At 44.8% G+C, this 26,827-nt stretch overlaps 1 protein-coding gene across 1 annotated transcript in view; it reads left to right on the top strand.

Annotated features, from left to right (window-relative positions):
* The window catches only part of EPS8L2 (EPS8 signaling adaptor L2), a 473,245-nt gene that overhangs the window by 282,981 nt on the left and 163,437 nt on the right, over positions 1 to 26,827 (top strand). The window contains exon 4 of the mRNA XM_069624038.1: positions 17,311 to 17,375. Coding sequence (XP_069480139.1) covers positions 17,311 to 17,375 — 65 coding nt within the window. The remainder of the gene's footprint in view (positions 1 to 17,310; positions 17,376 to 26,827) is intronic.

Genomic DNA, 26,827 nt, shown 5'->3' with positions numbered 1-26,827 from the left:
CGACCAGGCATGTTGGTCATATGGGCAGCTCTCGGATTGTGGAGTGCAAACATTTACAGCATGGTTGTTGATAGAAGATCAATGGGGTCAGAATCTGTTAAGTGCACTGGACTTGGAGGTTGCCTGAAGGAGTGTATGAGGTACAAGGATGCTGATTCTGGTAGTAAAGAATGAGTTTAGGGATGAGGGAGCAGAGGGGGATGAAGGTGGGGGATTGAGGGTGTTGTTGCTTCCTGGCTCTTGGGCTCTTGGTTGTAGATTTCACAGAGATTAAGGGGCAGACCAGTGTCCTGCAGCAAAGCTTCCATGAATCAAATTGTTTCCCCCAGATGGCAGTGCCAAGAGTTTTAAAATCTTGGGTGTAAATTAGCTCATGTTTCGGGTGCATAGTTTTTAGTCTGGTGATATAAATTTTCATTTCTTTCAAAGTGGTTGTTTGAAAAGCCACGTCCTTTGCGTTTTCTGGAAATTCAGGTGGTTCACTTCCAGGTGGAGAGGTTTGGGTAGAGTATTCCACAGTTTGTGGGCGGAACTGAAAAATGCTCCTTGTCGTTTTGTGTTGAAATTGGGGACTAGTACTAATGCAGCATTGCTGGACCGAAGTGTTCTGGAAGGAGTGTAGTGTTGAAGCTTATTTCAGAAGGAGGAAGGGCCCCCTCTTTGGTATGAGGGATCGGTGATACACAAGGTTTTGAAATTGACCCTTTTTTGATGGGTAACGGAGCGGTGTGATATGCTGAATCACTTAATTCTGAGTAGTAGTCTTGCCACTGTATCTTGAACTCTGACATTTCTTCATTAGGCAATCTGAGAGTCCGAGATAGAGGCTGATTGCACAGTCTAGTTTGGAGAGTATTAGAGAAATTATGGGCATGGCCCTATGGGTGAATGTTAAGTAAGGTATGATGTCCTGTAGCATGCACACCTAGGAGAAACAGCTTCTTACAATGGCTTGACCCGTGGATCAAGAGTGAAACGAAACTCAATGGATGTTGACCGTTGTTGTTCCAAGATTCCTTACTGTGGACGGGTTTGGGCAAGGCCCATCTCCTCAGGCTAAGGGATTGTGGTGGATCTAGAACCTGTAGGATTATAGAGCATCAGTTCTATTTTGTAAGGGTTGAGTTTTACCCTTGATCCCTATTCTACCCTATTCTACAAGTCTGACTGTCCTATATTGGAACATACATGATTTTCAATCTTACCCAGCTCTTTCATAGACAACAACCTGTTGTGAGTTTTCCTAATAGTAATGCAGGCCAAACTGCTTTTGCCTCTAGCTAGTGCTGGGATAGTTGATTGGAAAGGCACAACATTGGTGGATGTCCAAAAGGCATTTGCGCAATGTTTGATTGAGATGAGAGTGCGTGAGATTGACCATCAATCCTTCTGAGCACAGTTATGTTCATCATGGAGCACGAGGGGACTATGGTATGAGTTTTGAAACTGCGAGGCTGGCTCATACTTGTTGGGATTGTGGTAGTGACCTCCCAGTCATCCCCTCTGTGGTCAGTGCATCAAACCACTAGATAATCGAATTGTGCCCTCTAAAATATATATATATATATATATATATATATATATATATATAGTGTGTGTGTGTTTTTTTTTTTATTGGATCCCTATTTCCTTTAATCTTCTTCCCATGCACCTGACCCTTGCTCCCAGCCATACTCCTTATCACGAACATCAGGCTCCGCTGCACTTTATTCCCCACCTGTATTGCACCTTAAGTAGACATCCAGGCTGTAAATTAAGTCCTTGACCCTACCTTTGTATTCAGTAAGTGGCTAAATAGCACACCACTCCCTTATTTTCATGTCATTCATTTTATTACTGTGATGTGTAAATGTCAGCAGGTCACACCCAATGGAAGTGCAGCACAGGTTTCGCTAAAGTGTTTTAGCCACAGAATAGCTCTCCAGGAAAAAAAACAGGCGCTTTCCAGAGTGCTCTGCAACAGTAGGGGCAGGAGGAAATGTCCACTAAGCGTTTTTTTCCCCACTGTAGGCATCACAAATAGGGGAGGAATCTCTTGCCAGGAATGCACGCATGACAACCTTTCAAGACACACCAGAGGGGGATTTTACTGCAGAGGGAGGGAGCATATTATTTGTCCATTTGTTGCATTGGGATGAGTGACATTTTCCGTGGCAGAAATTCCATGGGATTCTAGTTGCAACTAGGGATTTGTTTCCAGTCCTGTGAATTTGGATTTACTGTTGTTTTAAGGGTGAGTTTTAGTTTTCATACAATTTTTATTCGACAGAGTTCAAGACGGGAATCAGCTGTGGGTATCAGGTGGCAGCCAGTTAGGTGAACGAGGATGGACGTACAGTTGCAGGTTGGCCTACACGGCGGGTCAGGAATCGTCTCAGTGCTGGTTGGCGGGTCTGAAGCACTGGTCGAGGTGTCTCAGACAGCCTGAGCAACTGCAGCGTGAAAATAGTCAGCAGTGCATTCGGTTGCAGGTCGAGGGTATCGACGCCTTGAAAATGTCCTTAAAAGTGGATGCTGGTTGATGCTTGTCAGTGCACTCCTCTAGCTTCTTCGCTGGGCTCATGTTGTCCTTTAAGGCGGACGGCCCAAAGCTGAGGAGAGTGTTGCAGAGAGCAGCCTTGTCCTTGGTTTGGTTCAGAGATTCTCTGGCAATTCCCACCTTGGAAGCTTGCTGCAGAGCCTAGCAGGGCATGCTGTGTGTTGGCTGGGTTCTGGAGCTGCTTGGAGGGTCCTCTTATCTCCCTATGTTCCCTGGGAGATGTTTAGGGGAAGGACCCTGCTTCCTGGCCTCCTTCACTGGTGGAAGATGTAAGTTAGATTGTACCTTCAACCAGGGCCCCAATTAGTTATTTTTGTTACTCCTTGGAAGGTCTTCATATGATCTGCCAAATGAGGGGCTCATCCCTCTTTTAAAGCCAAATAGGCCCAAGTGATTGGTGCAGGCTAAGCCTACCTTAATGAACCAATCCTGGGTCCCCACCAACAATCTTCTGTTATGCGTGAGTTCGTAACCAGAGTGCTTTGCATCAGGAAAGGTAAAGGGGTGAAAACCTGTACTACTAAGTCCCAACCATCTTCCTGTCTGTTGTGGATCAAAGTGTCTGTCTGGTTAATTGAGCTCTCTGTGGTTCCTGATCAAAGAGCAGGTCTCCCTTGAAGTTGTGGCGACAACAGACTTTGTCTCCATCAAATCACACTACTTCAACCCTCTGAATAGGGTCCCCCTGCGGGGGTTGCCTACTGTAAACACATGTACCAGACATGACATTTCACTGCCCTTGATACTAAGGGACTGGAGCTGTCTTCAGGTTGACACAGATGCATATCAAAAAGGTGTTAAGTTTCCGGTCTCCTTTGTCAGCCCTGCAAGCAGGCCTCTCTCAATTTGAACTTTTCACAAATTTCATACACAATTCATATATATTACAAATATTGAAAGACAATGCTAAATATCATGAATATACTAATACAATAAAACTATAAGCAGACAATGTCATCACTGAACATAAAGTTTCACTTTACAGTCCAGGTTTACACTACCAGCAGCTAGCTATGTCCACCGATCACTAAATCATATCCCCACCTAAAGTTATCTTCTCCTCTATTATACACCATAAACGGTATCCGGCCACGTGGACAGAGGTAAGCCTTGAATTAAGGCAATAATGCCAAAAGTCAGCAGATGTAATTGCCTCATTGTGTCCCAGGTGCCTGAACGTAAACATGTAAACTGAGCCCCGCTCCAATAGCCACATCAATGCAAGCCTTTTTTTTGCATGTCAATGTTGCTGCCAACATGGGTATAAACGAATTTTTAAACGGGAGCTTTTTGTTTTACACTTTACATTCCTTGGACGCAGACACAGCTTTGCTAGTTAATTAGAGCTGCAGAGGGTTCTTTGCGTTGGAAATGCCCCCATTCCAGTGCCAATCGCCTTTTACTTCGTGATTAAGAAAGGGGCTACTGAAAAGGAAAGTGATTGCACATGCCTAGTAGCTCGTACATTGTCTGGATATGCTCCTGCTCATGGCGGATCTGAGGGCAGCAGGACCCTTCAGGCATAGCCCAGGATGTCGGGGTTTGAGGGGTGGAGGCTGGAGCCCAGTTTTCCCCATGACTTGCCCAAATTCCCATGACCTACAATTATAACTTCCAAAAACGGGAGTCTAGCAGCAGCTGCCTGTCTTTATTCCTTCTGATAGATATGCTGCCTCTTTGATTCTGGCAATCATGAAAGAAGATGGAGGCGTTCCAAAGAGGTCAAAGGTTACAGGAAGGAAAGGGGACACCAGCTATGTCGCCACAACACGCTGCTCGTCCACTTTGTTGCCAACCTCCCGTTGATTGACCGATGTTGTATGCGGAGCGGTTGACATTGACCAAGTCATTACACAGGTTTACTTGATTACTTTCAAAACAGGGTGGTTGTAAATTGGGAGTAGTTCAACATTCTCTTTTGTTAGAGTTAAGAGTTTTGAACAGTAATGGGATATTGGATGCTTGCTGAAGTTGTTTGAGGACCTCGCCTTTTTGCAGGCAGGTGTTTACTGAGGCTGTGATGGCTGGGGCCAGTCTGTCAAGGTGTGTGTTCAGGGAGGTGGCGCGGGTGGGTCTAGCGGAGGCCACAGAGCCTTCATGTTTTTTACGGCTTGGGTGGTTGTGCTCACAGTGAGACTCGTAATTTGGTCAATGGGATCATATGAACGTTTGCAAAGTAATGTGGCGTCTCCCAGGGCATCTTTGCAGATGTCGGTGCCGAGTGCATGTTAGAGAGCCTCTGAAAAATACAAGGAGAGTGCGGCAGGCCATACAAGGAGAGTGCGGCATGTCAGATGGTGGACTGGTGGAATCCCTACCTGTAGGCCCTTCCACGATCCCCTGCAAGTTATCCGGTCGAGGGCCAGGCACCCCCAGAAAGTGCATGGTCTCTCCCAGGGGTCAAGTCCTAAAAATGTAAATGTGGGTACTCCTGAACAAACACAATGGGATGTGACATCGCCAGACATTTGCATATCAAGGTGAAATATGCATATTTGATTAAACTGGCTTGGCATAACCAGCCAAAATTGTACGGAACGAAAGGCATTTGCCTTTGATAAAATCAACACACGCACAAAAACAAGAGCGGATATTTTCTTCTAATAGTGTTTTTTGAAAATGTTGAAAGGTGTGCATGTTTTAAACTCCAAAAATCTATACAAATGTTTTCTTTGGAGCCTGCAGTACCGAAATGAGACATTTCACCTTTAGTTGTTTGTTATTCTTCATCAGGTCATATAGTGCCCTGGTGAAGAGTCCGGCTCAATCCCCGGTTTGGCTTTAATTCATAAATTGAAAGAAGACATTCAATGTTTCTCATTTTAGTTGGGGGTGGGGGGACTGAGTCCACCCTCTGAATAAAGAGGGTGGACTCCGTCCACCTGCGTGTACCCTCAACTTGAGCCCTCGTCTCTGCTTCCTGGATACCTCTGCTAGGGCACATCACTCTATGCGGGGGCAGAAACAATACCTCTCACAGCTCCGATACTTCTGCTCCATAGGGAGTGATACACTGGGCACTGCCTGGGATCCCCCCAGCTATGAGGTACACGGCGGCAAATGACGTTACCTGAACCCCACAGGCAATGCTTCTGAGAAATCTTTCATCAAGGACGCTAAAGAGGTTAACGTGTAGCCTCTCATGCGCTTCCGGTCCTTTGGGATATCTTGCATTGTTGTATTTCTGTTTGGCTCTCACTAGAATGTTTAAGATTCGCCTCCTGCCCAAACTCCTGCTTGTTTCTTTACCCGTTTTTCCCACCACTCTTTAGGTGTCCTGGTGTTGTCAAGAGGGTGAAAGGCAGTTGTGTCTCTGTGGAGAATGTACAGGCTGCATGTTGTGCATGTTGCCATCAGATAATCCTGGATTTTTAGGCGACAGAACGATGCACGCTGGGATGTGTATGTTCGAATGCTTCAGTCAATTTCTTGATAATTATTTGTATCTGGTCATAAACCCATTAAACCATGTTCTCAGTTCTCTTCTAGGGGATGGTATAAGGTTGGTGACACCCGATGCGGTAACCAACCCAACCCACCCCCCAGCAGGAGGTGACAGCACGACTTACCGCACCGGGCAGAGGCGTTGCTAGGGGGGCCCTGAGGGGGTTACCGCCCAGGGTCTTTTGGTTGTAGCCCCAGATAAAAGCTCAGGAGCTACAACCTAAAGGCTAGCTAGCCCCGAGTCCCGACAGTCCTGACATTGGCCTAGCCCCAGATCTTTTCCAGACCTAGCAACACCCCTGGCACCGGGTGTCACCAACCCCAGTGATGCCACTGCTCCTAGATACCTTTCTATAAAATAAAGGTCAATTCCAGTGGGCACGCTGGTCCAAGACCTGATCACTGTGACCGTCCCACTGATCGGCACCTTCATTTATTCAGTGCCTACACCACTCACCACAATATTTAACTGAGCCAGCTTCATACACAGTGTACTAAGCTGGCTGCGCTCCCAAGGCAGTTTTGCTTAATCACCTGCCTTCCGGGTGGAGCAGTATCAAAGGTTTCACTGAGCTCTGAGTAGGTCACATCCAACGCTTTGCCTTGATGTATTTTACTCATTACCTAGACAAAGACTATAATTATATTTGTCTGGCATTAGTTCTGCCACATGGAACCAAGCTGTTTTGCAATCGCTAGCACACTCCTTCCAAGCTCTTTGGCTACTCTTCCTTTTATAAAGTTTCCATTATTTTTCCCAGTAGTCGGGCTGCTACGCTGGCTGGCTACCGTTCCAGCCTCCAGCCTGCTCCCATGTGTGTATGGTTAGTGCGATTAACCCAGCCATCCTCTGGAACTTGTGCTTTCTCAAGGAAGCATTTGAACTGGATCATTGGTGATGGTGCCATCTAAGCTCCTGTAGCACCCCCGCGCACTCCATCACGTGATGCGTGCCGCATGGTCGAATGATTTTGCTAGAGTGAAGCATTGTAACCCAGTTGACTTAGCTGTTGCCCTAAGGGTTACGAAAGCGGCTTTGATAATGGTTGCCACTTAAGTGTAGCAGAGAGTGGACTTGCTATATACGTGAAGTGCTGAGAGGACTAGGCGGGTGGCAACGGGATATTGAAGGATCCGGGTGTTGGTAGGATACCAAGGCCTGGCAGAGGACCCTTTGGGGTTCCTTTCTCTAGCTCGCTCCTCTTTCTGGAGAGAGAAAGGCCCCCTAAAGATGCTGGTAAGAACCAGTGGCAGCACCAAGCCAGAACTGGGATGTGTTAATTTAGGCACCCAAAAGGGTGGCAGTTTGCACACGGGGCTGGGTGTATGCCTTGGTGGCAGCTGGGTCCTTATTAAATATCAGAGGACCTGACTTAAGATAAAAGGCTACTTTGACCCTTCCCTTCGCCCATAAAGCAATGGCTAATGGAGGTGAGGAGAGAGAGAGGAGGCAGGATTTATAGAGGCACCTGAGTTTGTGCGATAGGGGGGTCGAAAGAGAATCCCACTGATCTCAGTGAAATCCCCCAAATCGTGAAGCAAGATGGCTCGAGCCAGCAATTTGGGTTGTGCTTTTTTGTATGCCAAAATCGGTGCTAAATTTGTGGGGGTGTTTGCCAGCGCTCGGCCCTGGAACTTATTTCTGAGCCCCGGCGTTTATTATCTCAGACTCATATTGATTATGAAGTAACGATAGCCAGAGCATCCAGCAACCCCAGTAAACCAGTGCAAGCTATAGTTTAATCCCAAATGTGTCGACACTGTGGTGAGCAGGTGTGGGTGGTGGCAGCAAATGTGTTGTACTGCGCGGCCGCAGTGTCAGAAGCATGCTAGAAAATATTTGGGCCCTGGAACTTATTTTCTTACAAACTAAGCACTGGTCAAAATGGAGGGGGGAAAAAAATCTTGTTTACGGAGGTAGTATGGTGTTTCATCTCTGAGCATGGTGGAAGTGAACCTCTGAGTTCAGAATCACTTTAATTGGGCAGATGTTGTGTTCCTCTCACTAGGGGAGCCAAGACCTGCAAGACGGCTCCTGCATATAAGATGCTGACTGCCCTTATGTGCTGGTCAGGAGAGCGTACCCGCAGTGCCTGGAATATTTTATAGAGCTGCTTGCTGCAATCGGGTAGCTTAGCAGGATTACTGATGTGTGCCTTGGAGTTGCCTAGACTGTCTACATAGTTGTGCCGCAGCTAATATTTTATTTGAATGCAGTCCATAGAAAAATACCAGGCATTCATGCTGTGTTCAGCGTGTTTGGGGGAGCCGCTCTCGTTTGTTGCGGTCTTTTTTGCAATCTCCTGGCAAAATCAAGAACTGGTGGAGGCAGTGCAAGTGGAACACTCATCTGCATCATTCGCTAGATGGTGGGCAAAGGGGCGTTACACCGGCATATGCCTCCGGTCCTTCAGATCAGCGCCAGTAGAGGAGTGCTGAGCGAGTGTTGCGAGCCTGGAGTTGCACAGATTATAAGGAGCCGCTGAATATGGTATTGCTTCTTAGTAAAGGGTAATGGTTTGCTCCAACAATCCCCTTCTCTGTGTCGACTATCCTACACCTCCTCGAGTGTTCTTCTGCAGTTCATCGGTTGTCCCTCATCATGGCTTTCTATTGTCAATACCGAATAGAAGTGTTGTGTGTTATTTCAGTGTTTTTTCGCATCCTACCACCTAAGCCTGAGTCACAATATTCCATCAGAATGTCCTATGGTCTCTTACTTGCAATTTTTGCTGGTCCCTTCTGAGGTCCTCTCCTCCGTGGCTCTGCTGTTCCACTTATAACACTTAGTTAATCTGCTTTGGACAGTTTTCTTTTGCTTGCATTTAGTTGCCTACTATGCAGGTTGGAAATTCACAAATTCTGAACACACCTATTGTGGAAAAAAACCACATCCCTATATGGGCACCTATAGAGTTTATAGGTATTGTTTTGTTTGTTGGTTTGTTTATTTGTTTTATTCACTTATAATGCGCACCAAACCCAAAGCTAACCGGGCACAGCAGTACAGGATATGCAAAGCTTGAGGTTACAAGTTACTGATTACAAAACGGAAGCAAAGTAAATACAGGCAATATACAGCATATAGTCAGTGGCAGATTACACTTGAAGCAAAAAAAGATACAGTTACAAATTACAAGCAAGACAGAGTGTATACAAGCACTAGCAAAATATCAGATCGCTAGCAAGAGAGGGGGGAATGTGCAGATAGGCTGCATATTGATAAGTATGTATATACGCAGGGAGGCTTCAGGAATTCTAATAGCTGGATAGCAGATGGTCATCGGTAGACTTCAGGAGCTTGATGTAATTGGATCTAAATGTCAGGAACGGCTGCTCTTCACGTAGTGGACGTGGCAGTGAGTTCCATAGTTGGGCGGCTCAGACTTGGAAACTACATCCCCCAGCCCTCTCCAGTATGAATCTCGGTATAATAAGGCTATTGGCAGTAGAGGCTCTTGCCGGTTGGGTGGAAGTTCTCTTTAAGAATTTGTCCATGAGGTAACTAGGTGCGGCATTATTCAAAGCTTTGTGAACAAGGGATGCAGCTTTTAGGTGGATTTTCTTTTGGGTGGACAGCCAGTTGTTTTGGTGCCTAATCTTAGATATATGCGATCTTTTGGGCACGCCTAAAGCTGCTCTCAATGCATTGTTCTGTAAGATTTGAATTCTGTGGATGATGAACTTATTAGCGCCGATGTATAGGGCATTACAATAGTCGAGCCTAAACAGAATCAAGGCTCTAGCTAGGATGATGCAGTTGTTATCAGAGAGAAAGTGTTTGCCAGCTCTAATGAGCTTCAAAGTATAAGCTGTGGCTGATGCCATGGATTTCACCTGTTTATCGAAGGAGAGGGTGGAATCCAGATAAAAGCCAAGTGTCTTCACCTCCTTGGGCACCTTGATGTTATTACCATCAATCTCAAATTGGGTATAGTCTCGGCCTAATTCTTTTAAGACTGGAGTGAGTCCCCAAGATGATAAGCTCTGTTTTATCATCATTCAGGCATAGACCATGAGTAGCCATCCATGCCTGGATGATGAAATACACCCTATTCACCAAGCCCAAATCCTTGTTGTAATCCCCTGAAAGTGGGAGGAGAATATGGGTATTGTCTACATAGTTAGTGTAGGTGATACCAAGAAGGTCCAGATCATCAAAAAGAGGCTTAGTGAATATGTTGTATAGGGTTGGGAAGACGCAAGAGCCTTGGAACTCCGCACAGGATGGGTATTGGGTCAGCCGCTGCTGAGGGGGAGAACACCCTCATGGTCCTATCGCTGAGGAAAGACTCCATCCAGGTTATAGCCTTTATCCCTGAATACAGAGCTGCAAATCTAATGGGCCAATGGGTTCTCGCCAGGATCTCTGTTATCCCCCACTCAGCCTAAGGCTTTGTTGAGACCACCAGCCTACATCATTACAACGCTGAGAACAGTGATAGAAACCAACTGTCTCTGCTTAAACAGAGACAGTTCTGGGAGCTCGCATGAACGCTTACCTGCATTCACCCACTCTCTTTTGTCTGAAACACTAACTGATGTTTTAAGAGAACCTAAAACAATCACATTGAGAAAGACCTTTGCAGTCACGCCCAAACCTCTGTGTCCCTGGAATTCAGCAAGAAAAGGATTTCTGCACATACCTGGACAGACCTTGGCCCAATGTTGTTTCTGGGAGTAGCTGGAAAGATCTACAGAAGGCTTCTGTGTCCTCGGCTGTCAGAGTGGGCTGGGTGAACATAAGGGTATTACCAATCTGCAGGCGGGCCTCCGGCTGAAGACCAGTGCTTTAATTTATGCAAGCTGATCCAGAAATGTGTTGTCCTAATGGTCGAAGTGGGCGGGAGCGGTCAGGAGCGGTGCTCCTCTACTTCTTTTAATTAAGTTTTAATGCTCCTATACTTTTATTTTAAAAAGAAACCCTTTCGGAATGGTTTCATTTGAAATAAAAGTGTAGGAAGAAGTTGAAACTTGCACCTTCTGTGCACTGCACTGAACATTCCCCTAAACAGCAGGCGCATGTGTTTTGGGGTTTGTATAGTGCGTGGGAGGTGGTGTGACGATGAGGTTTGTGGGGAGCGGTGCAGGCCAGGTGGGAACATAGTTCCACTACTTCTTTTTGTACACTTCGACCAGATGTTATGCTGTGTTTGACTTACCGACAGCTTGAAGCTATGGGAGACTGAAAATGCTTGGTCTACATTTGCCTCTGAGGCAGTGATGAGGTAGGGCGCTGCGGCAGAAGTGACTATTCCCTTTGAGGTGCAAAAGGGTGTTTGCCAGCAGAGGCGTTGCTAGGGGGGTGTGGCTGAGGGGGGTATAGCCCTGGGTCTTTTGGTTTTAGCCCCGGATAGAAGCTCTGGGGCTACAACCAAAATGTTAGCTAGCCCCGAGTGCCAAGAGTCCCGACATTAGCGTAGCCCCTGATCTTTTCCCGACCTAGCAACACCGCTGTTCGCCAGGAATGTGTTCTGGCCCCCTCTGCTCTTCTGCACATACATAGATGGTTCTAGGTCATATTTCCGCATTTTAAAGAGCGAACACAAAAAATACTGATTTTTGTTTCCAGCTGTTTTTGTGTTGGCTTTAAAATGCCGAGATATGACTTATTGCTCCCCCGTCTGAATTCTACATTACCCCACCCCCACCCCCTTCCTAGTACATCTCTGTCTCACTATACACACCCGCACACACAGACACGCACACAAACACTTGCCTCTTCTCCCGCAACGGCTCTTCCTGGTCCCAACGTGCCTGTCGGCTCCAATACAGTAGGGGCACGACAGTTCGATTTAGAAAGACCACTCTTTGTGGTCACAGAGTGGCCTTCGCAAATCGATCTTTTTTTTTTTAACCGGTCATTTAACTTTATACCACATAAATTAGTGATAGATAAAGTGAGGGCAATACCTTCCGACACCCTACACTTGGTCCAGGTAAGGGCCCTATGCTTTTGTTTGCGGATGATCACTTAACTCCCGAAGGTTGAAAAAACAATGAACAGCATTTTACGAATTTCGTATAGACAGGAGTTTACAATAAACAAGGGCAAAACAGAGGCAATGCGTATACCACCCAGGAAACAATCTTCTAAACTTAACATTGCAGTTGAAGAAACACTGATCCAATAAGTAACTATGTATGATTATTTGGGCCCTGGAGTCATGGCCAGTGGCAGCTGGAGTGGCCAGCTGGAAAAAGCAAATCTAGTGTAAAATAAGTATGCTGAGGCCATGAGTCGTTTTTCAAGGGACCATGGTCAAAGTGCACTATGACGGGTGCTTAAAGTGCATGAGCTGTAAGCTAGGTCAGCAGCAATTTATGGTGCCGAACTTTGGAGCTACTGCCAATGCACTTCCTTTGCTATAACCATAAACAGATTATGAAGCAAATATTACAGTTACCAAAGAGTACCTGAACTCAGACGTTACAAATGGAACTGAATCTGCATGGTATTGATCAGCTCATTGCACTAAAGCCACTCATTATTGAGTACGCATCTGGGGTACTCTCTCTCTCTCTTGGGAAGTATAGATCTGCCCTGCAAGATGTTACGTTATGGTCCAGGATGGGGACCTCTCGATACCTTGCTGCAAATGCATGAAAAATCGAACTGTTCATATTGGCCACCAAGAGTTACAGCTTAAAAATACCAAATGAATGGTGAAATGTGGTTTTGTTTTGTCACGGTTTATTACGAGGTCACACTCAACTCAGTGAGTTCCTTTCCCCCAAATGAATGTGCCGCACAATAAATCAGTATGATTTTGATTCGGTTCAGTTTGGTAAGGCCTCAAACCCGTCTCGCACCCAACCTCTACAAATACCTGGTATCACAATGGACTAGGAACCAGGCCGATGTGTAGTAAGAATATATATTTATTAATGTATTTAAACCAAATTTGACAAACAGACTAACATCAGCCACCAATGCTGTGCCAACACAGGAACAAAAATTACTTCCGTGATGGCACCAACACAGCTTTCTTTTCAAATCACCCACCAATACAGAAAAATAACAATTTAAGACACACAGTGATTTCTGATTTAGTTATAATACTTTTTCTCCCAGCGACCCCCTCCCCCTCACCCTCCAAACATAAATTAGACTTCAGCCCTCTGAATTGAAGGCCAGTGGCAGAGAGTGGGAACACAATGGGAAAATCGTTTTAGGATTCTTTTCACAAATGCAATATGAGGGAAAGAAAATCAATGGGAAATTCGTTTTGCCACACCTAAACAGAATAGGTTGGGCTTTGTGGTTTTGGTCAGAGATCAGTGGGAACAAAGGGGGAATTTCGTTGTGCACCTTGCACATGCAAAGTCACTACCAGGCTTCACGCTTCTGATTTAAACTGAAGGGGGATCAATGGGTAATTTAATTTTGCACCCTGCACACTCACATTAAAACAGGGTTTTGGGATTAATTCTTTTGGCAAATCTTGATGTCTATATCGGCTCAAAACACACTGGTAAGAGCTTGCTGGTTTTGAATGCCAACAAAACGCCACCCATGATTTCTATAGGGGAATTAATTGATTTACTTTAATTAAATATGCTCAGGATCTACACAGATAAACAAGATATTTTGCTCTGGGGAAATAACTAAAACAATGCTTGAAAATATGCAGGGCCTACACAATCTATGGCTTTGGGGATAGTTTTACCTACAGGAGAGGCCGTGGAATGGGCATCAGGGAACAGCAATTCACCACTGGGACAGCAACGGTGTCAGTCAAGGATTGTCTCCTTTGAATCCTCCAACGGGTCCCAGTCAGCTGCTATGTCTCTTGGTTCCTGTCACCAATGCAAGATTTGGGTCTCTCTGCTGGGATGTTTCTTGAAAGATTTCAGCAGCATGTTGCCTCCCGGAATAAGTGAAAAACCCCAGTTCTAATGCATACTGGTCTACGTATAGGGCAAATGGCATCACAACTTGTCACGATTCTCGCGAAAGGGATTGGTTGATTTTCTCTACCCACCTCCCACCTGTGTGCTAATAGGACGAAGAGATGAGGGGAGTGAGTCAGGACGGCTGTGGTAGGAGAAAGCTTTGTCGTCCCAATTTGACAGGTGGCTCGGCATAGCTAAAACTCTAAAAACCTATCAGCATGGCAGGTCCCCTAATTTTTCAAATCTTTACATGTTTGAATATATGTTTAAGAACTATATTTTAAGGCAAATCTGATGATGCTAATCTGAAGCCGGCACACCCTTCCTATGCAGAAATACGTTTTTTCTTTATTTACTCAGGAGCCTTATCAGTGAAAAATATGCTGCTTTATAGTTCCCTTGTTAATTATTTCCTTCACCCTTGTACCAACTTTCAAGTCTCTCAGAATCAAGGGAAGGCTCAAATCAAATTTTCATTAATAACTTTAGTTATGTTTATCACACAAACATTGTTTTAGCATGGTTCAAAGGAGGTTACTGTCACCTTTAATAAAAGTCTGGAAATGACCATTGTGGCATCTATGCTGCCCCTTTTATGCAATAACATGTATTTTTCTATTAATTCAACTGCAGCCTTTTTTCTTTGTTCTCTTAAATTGCATTTAAGCTTAGGCACATGCATAGGCAGAGGCAGGCTCTTGCTCCTGTTCCCCTCCCCGTTCAAGGCCTGTGACGGCCCTTATCACAACTCTAATGGACATTTTATGGCAATTGTGACCTCAAGGTTTACATCTAAGCAGTTTAATTCTTTCTATATTTTTAAGCAATGGCCCTGATTGATGGCTGACAACCAGACCTCTCTCTCCAGGAGAGCATAAGAAAGGTCTTGGAGGTTAAGTTTCATCTTTGGAGAAATGACAGGCTCATGTATTCCTGCAAGCAATGGCTTTTAAACTCACACACAAGCATTTTACATGACATTTTAGAAGGCACCTGGGCCTTATCTATAGGTAATGTATTGCTTTAATTTCACGGTTTCAAAATACATGAGTATCACTTTTAGATTGTCCATATGTATAGAGCAGTTATATCAGAAAACCATGTTCAAACACTAAAAGTCCAGTGATCACTTATCTTTGCATATTTTTATTTGGATGAGGAAAAACAAAAAATAAATTCTTTTATTTCTTGTAAATTTCAATGAGCTTGGTTTCACTTTAGAAGCCTGGAGCACAATCTGGTATTACATTGAAGATAATGCACGCACTGTTGTCTCTTTAAGTGAAAGTACAGGTCTCCATGGATTCAGTAAAATGGCATTGTCAGTCACATGTCTTTCTTTTCTGAAATGCATTGTGCATATCTTCGCACTTTTGAAATTCAAGCCCACTTTCTCTCCTTTGGGATTTTAGTTCAATAGGCCTCATGTTTGACATCACCATTTCTGTGCTAGCCTTATACTTCAATGGGCATTACAAATCACTCTGGCCTCTGTATTTCTAGCATTCAGGGGCTATATTTCACCCCACAGAGTTGAAGGAGGAAGAACGCATTCTTAACAATATAGTAAATTCGCTATCACTTCCTATTGGGAAATGAAAAATAATTGGGGCTATGAATTGTATACGGACTATGTGACTGGCATTTTATACATGATCTCTTTACATCAAACTTAGGTTTGATAAACTCCCTTTGGCAAGCCTCTTTAATGTCGAGGATGAATATAAGTTTGATTGTTCCTGCTTTTGTTGTACTGCCATGGAATCAGTTTGTCATCTTATGCTCCTATGCCCTTTATATAATAGATTTCGAAGATTATAGCTAAGGCCTATTTTTCTTAAGTATATTAATTGTGGAACAGTGGATGCCCTTGAATTATGCGAAAAAAAGGAAAGATCCAGCATTGTTTTTCCTTGTTGCTAAATTTGTACATAGAGCATGGATAGGTAGGAAGACACATATCAAGTGTTGTATATTAGGCTATTATTCCATCTTCACAGACTTCATCCCATGTTCATATTTCCTCTTGCATGTTTATGTATAATGTTTATTATGAATAGTATGTTTTAAGTATGTAAACCCTAATGATTTTTTGTAACGAATAAAGGTATTACAAAGCAAAATGAAAGTATTGTTGATCTGTGTTGGGTGTTTGAATCACATGCACTTTAAATCAGAAAATACTGAAGAAAGAAAATAGTAATGGTATCTATGAGACACAATAAGAATTCCTTCTGCCGGTCACATAAGCTGTCATAGAGTCGAAGCTGCAGTAATAAGAGCTCTCAGCCACTCTCTCGCATCGATAGGTGTGTCAGCTCACTCATCCCTCCTCTATGATAAAATGTCCCACCACCCCGTGCGCACCAGGATCCAAGAGCAACGGTGAGGGAAGATCGGTCTCTGCTTATCAATTTGACAAATGGAGACTGACACCAGCAAAGGGACACAGTAGGTAGAAAGAGCAGCACAATTAGATTTTCTTTGCGAAATATGCGAGTTTGATTCCAAGTTCATCGATCAAAAATTGAATTGTGAAATGTACTTCACTTGCAAATGCCTTCATACTGAAAACCTAATTAAATCATTGGTAGTTGTAGTTGTCATCTATATAGCACCTTTTACCATTATTATAGTCTCAGTGCACTGGTGGTGGGAACGCCCTCGGGACCCGGAATCCGGCATGGTGGAGGTCACAGAGTAGGGTTAGAATGCGTGTGTGCATTTTGCCAAATAAGGTTTAGTAGGGCTGCCCAGGCTCTGCTAGAAAGCAACCCAATCTTTGAAAGATTCCACTCGTGCCATTATACTTGGGATTCTTTTCCAGCCCATGTGCAGTGCCTTCTACATAGAAGGAAGGCGTTGCTTCTGCTACCAAGGTAGTTGAACTGTGGGAGCAAATGAGTGTTGCAACCGTGACTTCCTCCAGGTCAGTGAGGGTGATGGAAGGATTGGGAGGTGATGGCTTAACCTTCCGAGATTCCACCTTTTCGAGCTGCACGGATGCTCGCAGCCCAATCCCTTGAAACAGCAGCTTGAATGGACTCCTTAGTTCAAGGGCCTGCAACCTTTGGCACGCTAGATGTTTCGGACTGCAACTACCATCAGCCCTGCATAGTGAAAGGTGATGGATCATGGGAGTCATAGTCCAAAACATCTAGAGAGCCACAGGTTGCCGATCCCTGCCTTAGTGTGTGAGCTGTGAGACTGCCTACTCTACACAGTTCCTCCTTTAGTTGTGCCGCGCGTGTGGAGACTAGTCCTCTGCTTTATTTAGCGGCCTGCGTGTGTTCATTGGTCAGTTCATGGGGACTGTGAAAGTTGCGTGAGTAAGTGGAAACAAGAAGGCAAATATCCACGAATGATGTGTGGCTCCTGTCAAAGTCTGCAACATGATGACCTAATGGGCCTCCTTTGTCCTTCCTTTCCAGAGCAAAGGAAGAAGTACTCCAACTCCAATGTCATCATGCAGGAGACGTCGCAGTACCATGTGGAGGTAGGTGGGAAAGGTTTGCGTGATGGCGCAAGTACTGAGCCAACGGGCGCTGACTTTGTCAGTAGTCATGACGGGCCAAGGTTTGTTGTGTACCTATTCTCACAGTACACATTTATTTTCTGTGATTCTTACCTTATATTAATGGTGAACCCTCTACAAAGATATTTTATGCCAGATTAATCATACTCATCTCTTCATATGTGTGTATTCATTACTATTTATTCACATTAACCCCTTAACTGCCATGGGTATTTCCCCCCAGTGCCAAGGCCTTTTTTGGTGATTTCGGTATGTCGCCATTCCATCCCTTGTAACTTTGTTGTTACATGAGATGCTCGTCCTTGGCAATTAACAGGTTAATGTTTGCATTTGTTGACAAAACGTAGATGAATATAAATGCACATTTCTATAATTCTTAAAATGGCACTAACACACTTGCAGTACTTAAGTTCTGTCTATTCAACTATTAAGTTTGCAGTGATCTCACCTCTCCAAATACATGTGTCCTCAGTCGCTAGGCATCAGCCAGGTGCTATACCAATACACAGCCCCCATGAGATAGTTATCGGGGCAGTATTCATGTCCCCATATCGCACAGTTACTGTGACAGTAATCATACTCCCATCAGACAGTTGTATTGGGCCTATCCCATGACTTAATCCGACAGCAATGTATGCCCTCGCCAGCCAACAATGCTGCTGCTTGTCGTGCCCACAATAGACTATTATTATGCCTATAATCCTAGCACACTCTCTGGCAGCTTGTGTACCTCTAGTCATCCTCTAGCAGACCAATATTGGGCCAGTAAGCAGCCCCACTCGGACAGCTTTCCTGCCAGTCGTCCTCCTGACCTACATGAATGGGTGTGCCAGGGAACAGCCTGCAACATGCAGTAACCAGGCCAGTCACCCTGCCCGCAAGAGATGTGCATTTTACGCACAGTCATGCAATTCGTCAGTCAGTTCTTTTGTGGATAGTGATTGCAGCACTAACCTGTCTCCATCAGACAGACAGACAGACAACTCGTGTGCACTGGAACATACTAGAAATGGGTAACATTGAACATACGCTCTAACATTTGAAAAAAATGACCACAAAACGAATCAAACTGCTAAAAAAAGTTGTTTTTAAAAAGTATTCAAACATTTTGTTCTATATTTACTCCCCAACATCATACATGTAAAAAAGATATGACAATATTTCAATAACCTCCAATAGACCACCACCGTAATATTAGAAATCTAAAAGCGCACCAAAGAACAATACACAACTTAAGTCCCATTGCACTCTAACATGCAACTCATTATAGACAGACAGACGACAACGCACATAAACGTCAAAGTTGACCTGCAATATAACATACATTAGATATGTCAAATCATTGTATACACCCATTCTATCATTTCAAAGAGCCGGCGAGTTCCGTACTAGGCTAGACCTCCCCTTTGCTTTCCTCGAGGCCCTTACAACATGTTGTGTAGAATATTGTCATGCTTGTCTGAAGCAGAGGAGTAACGCGAATATGAAGTGTTGACATCAGAAAGGTTGCAAGAGCCCTGAGGAAAAAACCAAGACTGAAGGAAAATATATGGACCGGAAATTAGAAGTCGCAGCACTCGCTCACACCAGGGAAGGACCTCTCCTCCACCGACATGATGCAGAACTATGGAATCACTGTGTATCTATAATGCCGAGTCCGAAAATGCGATTTTCTTTTCTTTTATGCGAACATTTCGCCCCAATTATATTCGGGGGGCGGGGGAGGAAGGCCCCCGCAATCCTCCCATAACCCCCCTATATGTTTTATAAACCTTAACACCCCCTCAACCCCCACATATAATTGCGGCAAAATGTGACATGGTATTGGATTTGGGGTTTTGCTCTGGGTGCAGCTACTTATGCCAGCAACCTTAGTATACCTCCTGTTGGTCTGGTGTCGCGTTGGTGTGTTGGTTTAGGGAAGGACCAATCCCCTCCTTCCCTTGGTTCAAAGCAATAACCGATTGGTACACACTTGTACTGCGCCACCTCCGTAAATAAATGAAACTTAGTCACACATGATTCGGTGTTGTCGGAGCAATTTTTTATTTATTAACTCCATTGCGCGTTTGCTGTTAACACGTGTTTCAGCCTCTCAAGGGCCTTTTTCAAAACAATACCTTATTTGTGGGCAAATTAGATCCTTTTTAGTACTTTCGAGATTCAGTTTCGTGAAATCACGGGTTAATCCCTGTTTCCGCATTGTGTCACAGTCCCTCGCGTCGGCACCAGTCTACTGAGGACATGTTTAACATTTAAAATTATGGACATTATGATGTTCCCATAATGCCCTTTGCTTTTATGCAAATCGCTAGAATTGGGTTCAGTGAATAGATACTGTGTTGCCAACCTAGGCTGGGGCCATGCCCTTGTCCCAGCTCCCCCCTTCCTACAGCTCCACCCTTCCAAACAAGTGATCTTCCCCCAATGCATGGTTTCCATTTCCAGCACTGCATGATCCCCGTGATGCCACGTCCCTTGTTATAACTGCAGTACCACAGGCAAGGAGGGCAGCCACAGCCACCCACAGCCCTGAAAGCATATCTTTATTCTGAGGGTTTCAGCATCACAGTTTCCAGAAGAAGGCCACATCCCTCCTCCCGATGTGTCACAGGTTACTGGCTTACTCTGGGGATGTTCACTCCCGGAACATGCTGCTCTTTGCATGTACCTGGAGAGAGTACAGAACGCAGGCCTTCCCTACAATACGCCCCACAGTGCCCCCTTCCGTAAATGAAAAACTCCCCATTTCACATTTCCATGAGCAGCACTTTTTTATTATATTGGGCAATTAGGTGCCGCTTGCAACACCTTTTCGCTGAAACTGTTGCATTAGAGAACAGATGCGGAGAAATGGCACATGAGGAAGGACACACAGTGTGTAGGTGTTGTTTGGTTATTTGGCTATGCTAATTCATATGGCCATTCCCACCCAGTTCCTGCCCCTCCCTGACCAAAACACCTCCTCAGGGGTACTCGTTGTGCTGGCTTTAATCAAGCCTTACCATCAAACATTGGACTCGAAGTGCCTGCCAATTTTTTGTTTTTCTAAAGCAGTCTTCAGAGTTAATGACTGAATTGGAGATGTAAACCTGCCACTGGTGTAATAAAAAGGTCAACCATGCCTGCCTTAGGCCACCCAATTTATAAGCACTCTGGCTCTGCGTGTCCTTCACTGAGGTCCTATTAAAAACAAGCATAGGCAAAGCCAACCGTTTTGGCTTGTGTAGGCATTTTGCATCTGCTACTATCAATGGCCAGTTAATACCACTACGGCTGTGCATGGCAAGTGACTTTCCCATGCCTACACAAAAGTCCAAACTGTTGTCATTACCAATGCTTGTTTTATATTAAGTTGGCGCTAATATAAATGAATTACACTTTTGCCCTGTGTTCTGGAATGAGTTTGAAACCCTCATGTATTATAAAATAAAAATGCTACTCGCGAACAGTGTGCCTTTCGGTTCCCATCTAAGTGCACTGCTCTTGAATTCTTACGTTTAATGTTCCTCTCTGCAGGTCTAGGAATGTGTGGGCAAACATACCAGCCACCTCAAGGCGCTTCTTCATCAGCATTGCCTTGCTAGCTTTCTCTCGCTCTGAATCAACATCCACGGTCACTTTGCATCCTGCACTTCTCACCTTATCCGTAACAGGGAAAGCCTCTTACGCCTTCCTCTCAGAGCAGGGTAGGCTGTGCTAAACCTCTCTGTGACTCTCCACGCGTGCAGGCCAGCTTGGGACCACCACCACCACCACCAGCAGCAGCAAGTGGTTCCGCGGTGGCTAGTGGGACACTAGCCTACACCCTATTCACTAGATGTCAAAGTCAGGTGCGCAGTGTATAACTCCTCCATTTATTCCTCATCCTCCACCTTGTCGCACTGGCCACATATTTTGCAACTAATCTATGTCTGGAAACTGCAGATATAAAACCAGCTTTGCAGGCGGCATCCGTGAAGGTCGCCCCCCCACCGCGCAATGTCGGTCTTATGCCTGACGCCCCCCCATCCATTTTTGGTGAGCCCCCTATGTCCCACCCAACAAATGCCTGCCGCTGCATGGCCGCGCTACCACATTCCCTCCACCCCCTCCATTTACCTCCACAGGACTCCAATACTGTCCGGTCGCGGTCCCCGAGTTTCAGGGAAGCAGGATGGACGTATTGCCCATCTTTTGTGCATCGGGTTTCAGGGACACAGGCTTGAGGCCGCAATCGTTCGCAACTCCAGAGGCGTAGACAGGGTAGGACCTGAGCGTCAGGGACGTCATTTCACAAAAATGCGGGGAGTAGTGGAAGTGCCATCACATGACCCTTGACCTCTGATGACATCACAGGAAGTGATGTCATTTGACCCAACCCCAAAGTGACATCACAGGAAGCAATGGAACACAACCTTTCACCCCTTGAAAACCATGTAGTGGCCTCACATAGCTTTGTTCCCAAGTACACTATGAAAAATATGCACTGTAGTGCGATATCCATTTCATACAAGAGTGGATCACCATATACATTGTTATTATTAGTATTATTATTAGTATGTGTAGGTCCATATTACCAAATTACTGTGAATGCAAACCAATGTCCAAGGCCAAATGATAATGATGTGTTATTATATAGCACCTGTGTTGGTACTCGTTAATCAACCTCAGAAGGATGAAAAGCTGAGTTGGCATTGCCGGGATTCAAACCTGCAACCTGCAGATCACACACACACACACACCACAGCATAGAACGCTCAACCCCTTGAGCTATCTTGCCGGCTATAGCTATTTTGCGGGTGAAATGGCCCCATTCGTCTTCTCCGCGGTTTCAGACTCTGCACTGTTCTTTATTTTGCCTACAATGTATAGTTTCCTCTCCGACTCCTATTGTGTATAGCCTGTTGCATTGTATAATTGTATTTGTATATTTTGTATATATCCTTCTTCTAATCCGTTGTCTTGTTACCAGCCTCCTCCCAACGTTGTCCTCTCCTTCCTGTCTCTTTTGCCTGTCTTGTTGCTGGTTGCTCCCACCTCACTATGCTGTGCACTTGGCCATCATTCCCTCCTACCCTCTTGTCCCTACCTCTGTTACTGCCTCTCTCCACATTGTAACCTTTCCCTCAGGGCCGACATTAGCAGGGCAGCGCCCCCATCTCTATAAAATAAAATGGCTGCCCCTTTCCCCACACGCTCCTGGTCAATGGGAGGTGGAGGGGGAGCGCCACATTTTTTTCTAACTCCGCGCTCCGGCGCCTGGCAGGGAGTTAATCACTGGAATAGGACGTCCTGTTAATGCAGGAGTGCCCTATTCAAATGAAAACCTCCTCACTCCCGTGTCGCAGCGGGAAGGTATCTGAATGCATCAGCACCCTATTGTTATTAAATGCACCCCGCTGCCCTTTTTTCATGTAGTACTTGCATGTTCCATGTCGTCGCACGACCTACTCAGAACCTTTTGTTTTCTTCCTTTTTACCCCCTCCTGCACCTCTCCTCCTTTGCCTCTTCCCCTTCTCTCATTTTGCAGCACTTGCTTGCACGTTCCGAATGTTTCCGGACCTTTTAAGAACGTTTTTGTTTTTGTTTTATACTTCTTCCTCTTCCCCCCCCGTCTTGATGCGCTTTGAAACACAAATTCTGCTGTATAGTGTGCATTACGAAATAACCAATAAATAAATAATCTTCATGCTCAAAACCCTCAAAGTGCGCGGCTGACTATGGCTTCTGAGAAGAACTGGTGGGGCAGGTCTTCATTGCATGGGGTTTAAGCAGATCCCTCCATTTGTAAGTGCTGGCTGTGGCAGGTGTTCCCTTCACAGCAGACTTTATGCCCGGAGTGTACATTTAATAAATACAGGGAGGGACTTCTGGGTGGATTCACAATGTAGGTGATTGGGCACCGCTTTAGTGTTTAAATCTAATGTCATGGTGGCCCTGATTCATGCTGTTCCCATCTTCGTCTTGTATCCTGGCTTGCAACATTATGTTTTACTACTGACTTCTGCAATTGTATTCGCTCTCCCCTCTTGCTTCTCCACTCTTTTTTACTGTTTACTCTCTGTTCTCTCCTCCACTCCCCTTCTCCCTTTTCCTATCTCCTCCCCTCATCCCATTATTTTCTTCTATGCACTTACTCTATCAGAATTGTCCCTCGACCTATTATGATAGCAACCTTGTCTGTCTCCTTCCCCCTCCCGTTACTTGTCGCCCCCCTACCCCTCAAGCAATATCTTAAATGTCTTCAGGGCTAGTACGATAGTCGCTTGTTTTGTTCCTCCCCTCCCTTTCGGCACCCCTTCCCCTCACCTTTTGTTTTCTCCGGCTCTAACAGAAATGTCGTCTGGCCTAGTACGGTAGTCGCCTGTCTGTTTCCATTTCCTACCCACTCACCCCCTCCCTGCCTTATCTATGTTTTCGCTCTTGCACTATCTGAAATGTTGTCGGGCCGAGTACGATAGTTAATTTCACATCCTTACTGTTCATGGCCTGTAAGAATGGCATTATATTTTTCCCTTGTTCCCGCTTTTGCCTTGAAGCCCTTTGAAACACATTGTGTATAGGCGCTATATAAATAAACTATCAGATCATATGATCATTATTCGGAAGATAATAGGTGATCCAAACTTGGGGTGCATACCCGTGCAAAAATGCTGCTGCACGGGGCATAGAATAATCCTGGAACAATGTGGACCTCGGCTAAGAGAGCCTGCGATGCGGGTTGCACAACCTCAGTCTAGCTCTACGGCTAGAGGAACACTTGAAAATATTTTGAATGTGTTTCGTATTAAATTTGTTTTTTTCTGATAGAAATGACGCAAACTTGTTTTACTTTTGAAAACCAGCTGTATTTGGTTTAAATAAAAATATCACTTTAAGTGACCTATGCCAAGAGATGCTAAAGCTGCCAATACATTTCGGACTTCGTGTCCATCATCAGGTCTAATAGCTGTACAAAGAACAATGTGGTCACATCAGTTTCCAGGATCAACACAAAGCAGTTAACCAAGTGTCAACAACGTTTACCGATCAACAATAATATGTCAAGAAAAACATCACGCCACACCATGACATATGTGAGTACAATATCGTTATCACGCCCCATCACAATTGATGATATATTGGATGAAAGTGTCCAGAACATTTTATGATAAGAACGTTTACATCAATTAGCGCATAAACACAAATCAGTTGTCAATATTATTTCCAATTCGTTCATTGTACAACGTCATGTAGGGAGAGAAAAAAAGAAAAAAGAAGAGAAAAAAGGGTAAAGGCGTTACATTGAAGATGTACTAATTCGTAGGTAAACCTGTTCAATGTACTGTGCACTTAGAATTATTCAATCTACCCAAAACCTATTGCCGTCCTATTTGTCACGACTTAAAAATCTCCATGTGTCAAGGCTTAAGCTAACAATCTTAAAATAGATGAGCCATCCAAGATAAAGCAGGGTGTGTCGATGCGCTCGGTGCAATCCGTACAGAACTTGTCCAAAACAACCATGCAACGTGCCAAAACAAAATTCGTGCATATACAAAACCATGCAGCTTTCAAATTCAGACATCGATTGTAAAGCTGTAAACGTCTAACCTGGCAAACCTGGTATCAATCTGTAATGCGTGCCGGTCTGACACATGTGGTTCATAGGGCTAAATATACAGCGTGACTTGAAAGCAGGGTCGGACTCGGACAAGAAATGGGCCTGGACACCCGAGAAAGTGTCCCACCCCTTGCCTCACGACCCTTGACCTCTGATGACATCACTGGAAGTCATGTCATTTGACCCCCACCCGAAAGTGACATCCCGGGAAGCAGTGAAACACGACCTTTCACCTCTTAACAAAACAGGAAGTGGCATCAAATAGCATTGTTCCTAAGTAGACTACGAAAAATATGGCTATGATTTCACTAATGTGATGTACATTTCATACAAGAATGGATCCCCATATGTATCATTAATAACTGTGTGTATAAATCCATATTGTCAAATTACTGTGAATGCAAGTAGACGTCCAAGGCCAAATGATAGTTTTATTGTATAGCACTTGCGCTAAAGCTCTTTTTTTTATCAAACAAATATGCACACAATATCACCCAACCTGTGTTGGTACTCATTTATCGACCTCAGCAGGATGAAAAGCTGAGATGGCCTTGCTGATTCAAACCTGCAACCTGCAGATCACACACACACACACACACACACACACACACCACTGCAGCGAGCGCTCAACCCACTGAGCTATCATATCAGATATAGTAAAATGAGCAATTATTCTGTAGTGGATACCATTAAACTGGTAACGGAGATTGAACAGCAGACCAGTTAAGTTCATCTGCAGGTCTGGTGCAAAGTTGGCCGCATGCTACAGCAGCATGTGAATGATGCATGCATCAAAATTTATGATGCACACATCATGCACGCAAATCCATCATCAAGGTAACATGCGTTACCTTGCTTTGATGAATGATGCCATTGAAGGTGCTTTTTGTTAGTTTTAAAAAATTGAAACCTTCTTTTTTCAAACCGGCCGTGGGCAGAAACCAGCCCCCAGGGACTACATATGATTTAGGCCCGGCCACGGGCAGAGTAACAGATGGGCCAATCCATCCCCGCTTGAAAGGTGCTTCCCAACTCAGGCGCAACAAAGTCTAGTTGTACATTTGAACCGTCAGGGATTCCAAAACAGAAGCTGTTCGAAAAGCAGAGAATATAAACATTAGAATCTATGCAGTTAATCTATCAAAAAAGAGCACGGTAGAGCGATCATCTGTCCCGCATAGTCCAAAGTTCTATACAGCAGAGTCCGTGTGCGCACTCTAAATTCTTTAACGTATGCCACATGACAAGTAAATCATGTGACACGGCATGGCACGCACAGTGTGTGAGCCATTTTTAGAAAGTAAAGTGCGTCCACGAATAACGTAATGAAAGGAAGGTAAATAAGGTCAAGTGTGCCTGCAGATAACACATCTAATAGAACATAATATGTAGTCGCGCCTCACAGAGATAGTGCGTGCGATGCAAATTCCCGGTTTTATCCATAACAGCAAAACTGTGCTGACCTCGTTAGTAACTATTATGAAGTGAATAATAATGTCAAAAATACCGATGCATGTCTTGAAGGCTCAAAGTCTAGCTGGCACATCTAGACTCGCAGAACCAGAGTGCGGTGTGTACCCCAACATCAAGCTTATGATAGAGGGTGTCCAAAGTGCACATAACATATGGGGTTGTGCTTGTGTGTCCTTGCCAGTCCGGATCATTCAGGGCATAAAATTGCCTCAGACCCCACTGAGAATTTGTCCCAGAGGTGAAAATGGCAATTCGTTGATTTTGTGAGACTGAGTGGTACCCAAGTTTTTTTTTAACGTCCCTGACCTCTTGTGTTGCTTACTGGAGGCTAGCCAGCCCTCCTAAGTCTTAACA

The sequence above is a fragment of the Ambystoma mexicanum genome, chromosome 11 (assembly GCF_040938575.1).
Source record: "Ambystoma mexicanum isolate Mex_15411 chromosome 11, UKY_AmexF1_1, whole genome shotgun sequence".
NCBI lineage: Eukaryota > Metazoa > Chordata > Amphibia > Caudata > Ambystomatidae > Ambystoma > Ambystoma mexicanum.
The sequence above is the reverse complement of the archived record's forward strand: the minus strand, read 5'-3'. Positions and strand labels throughout refer to the sequence as shown.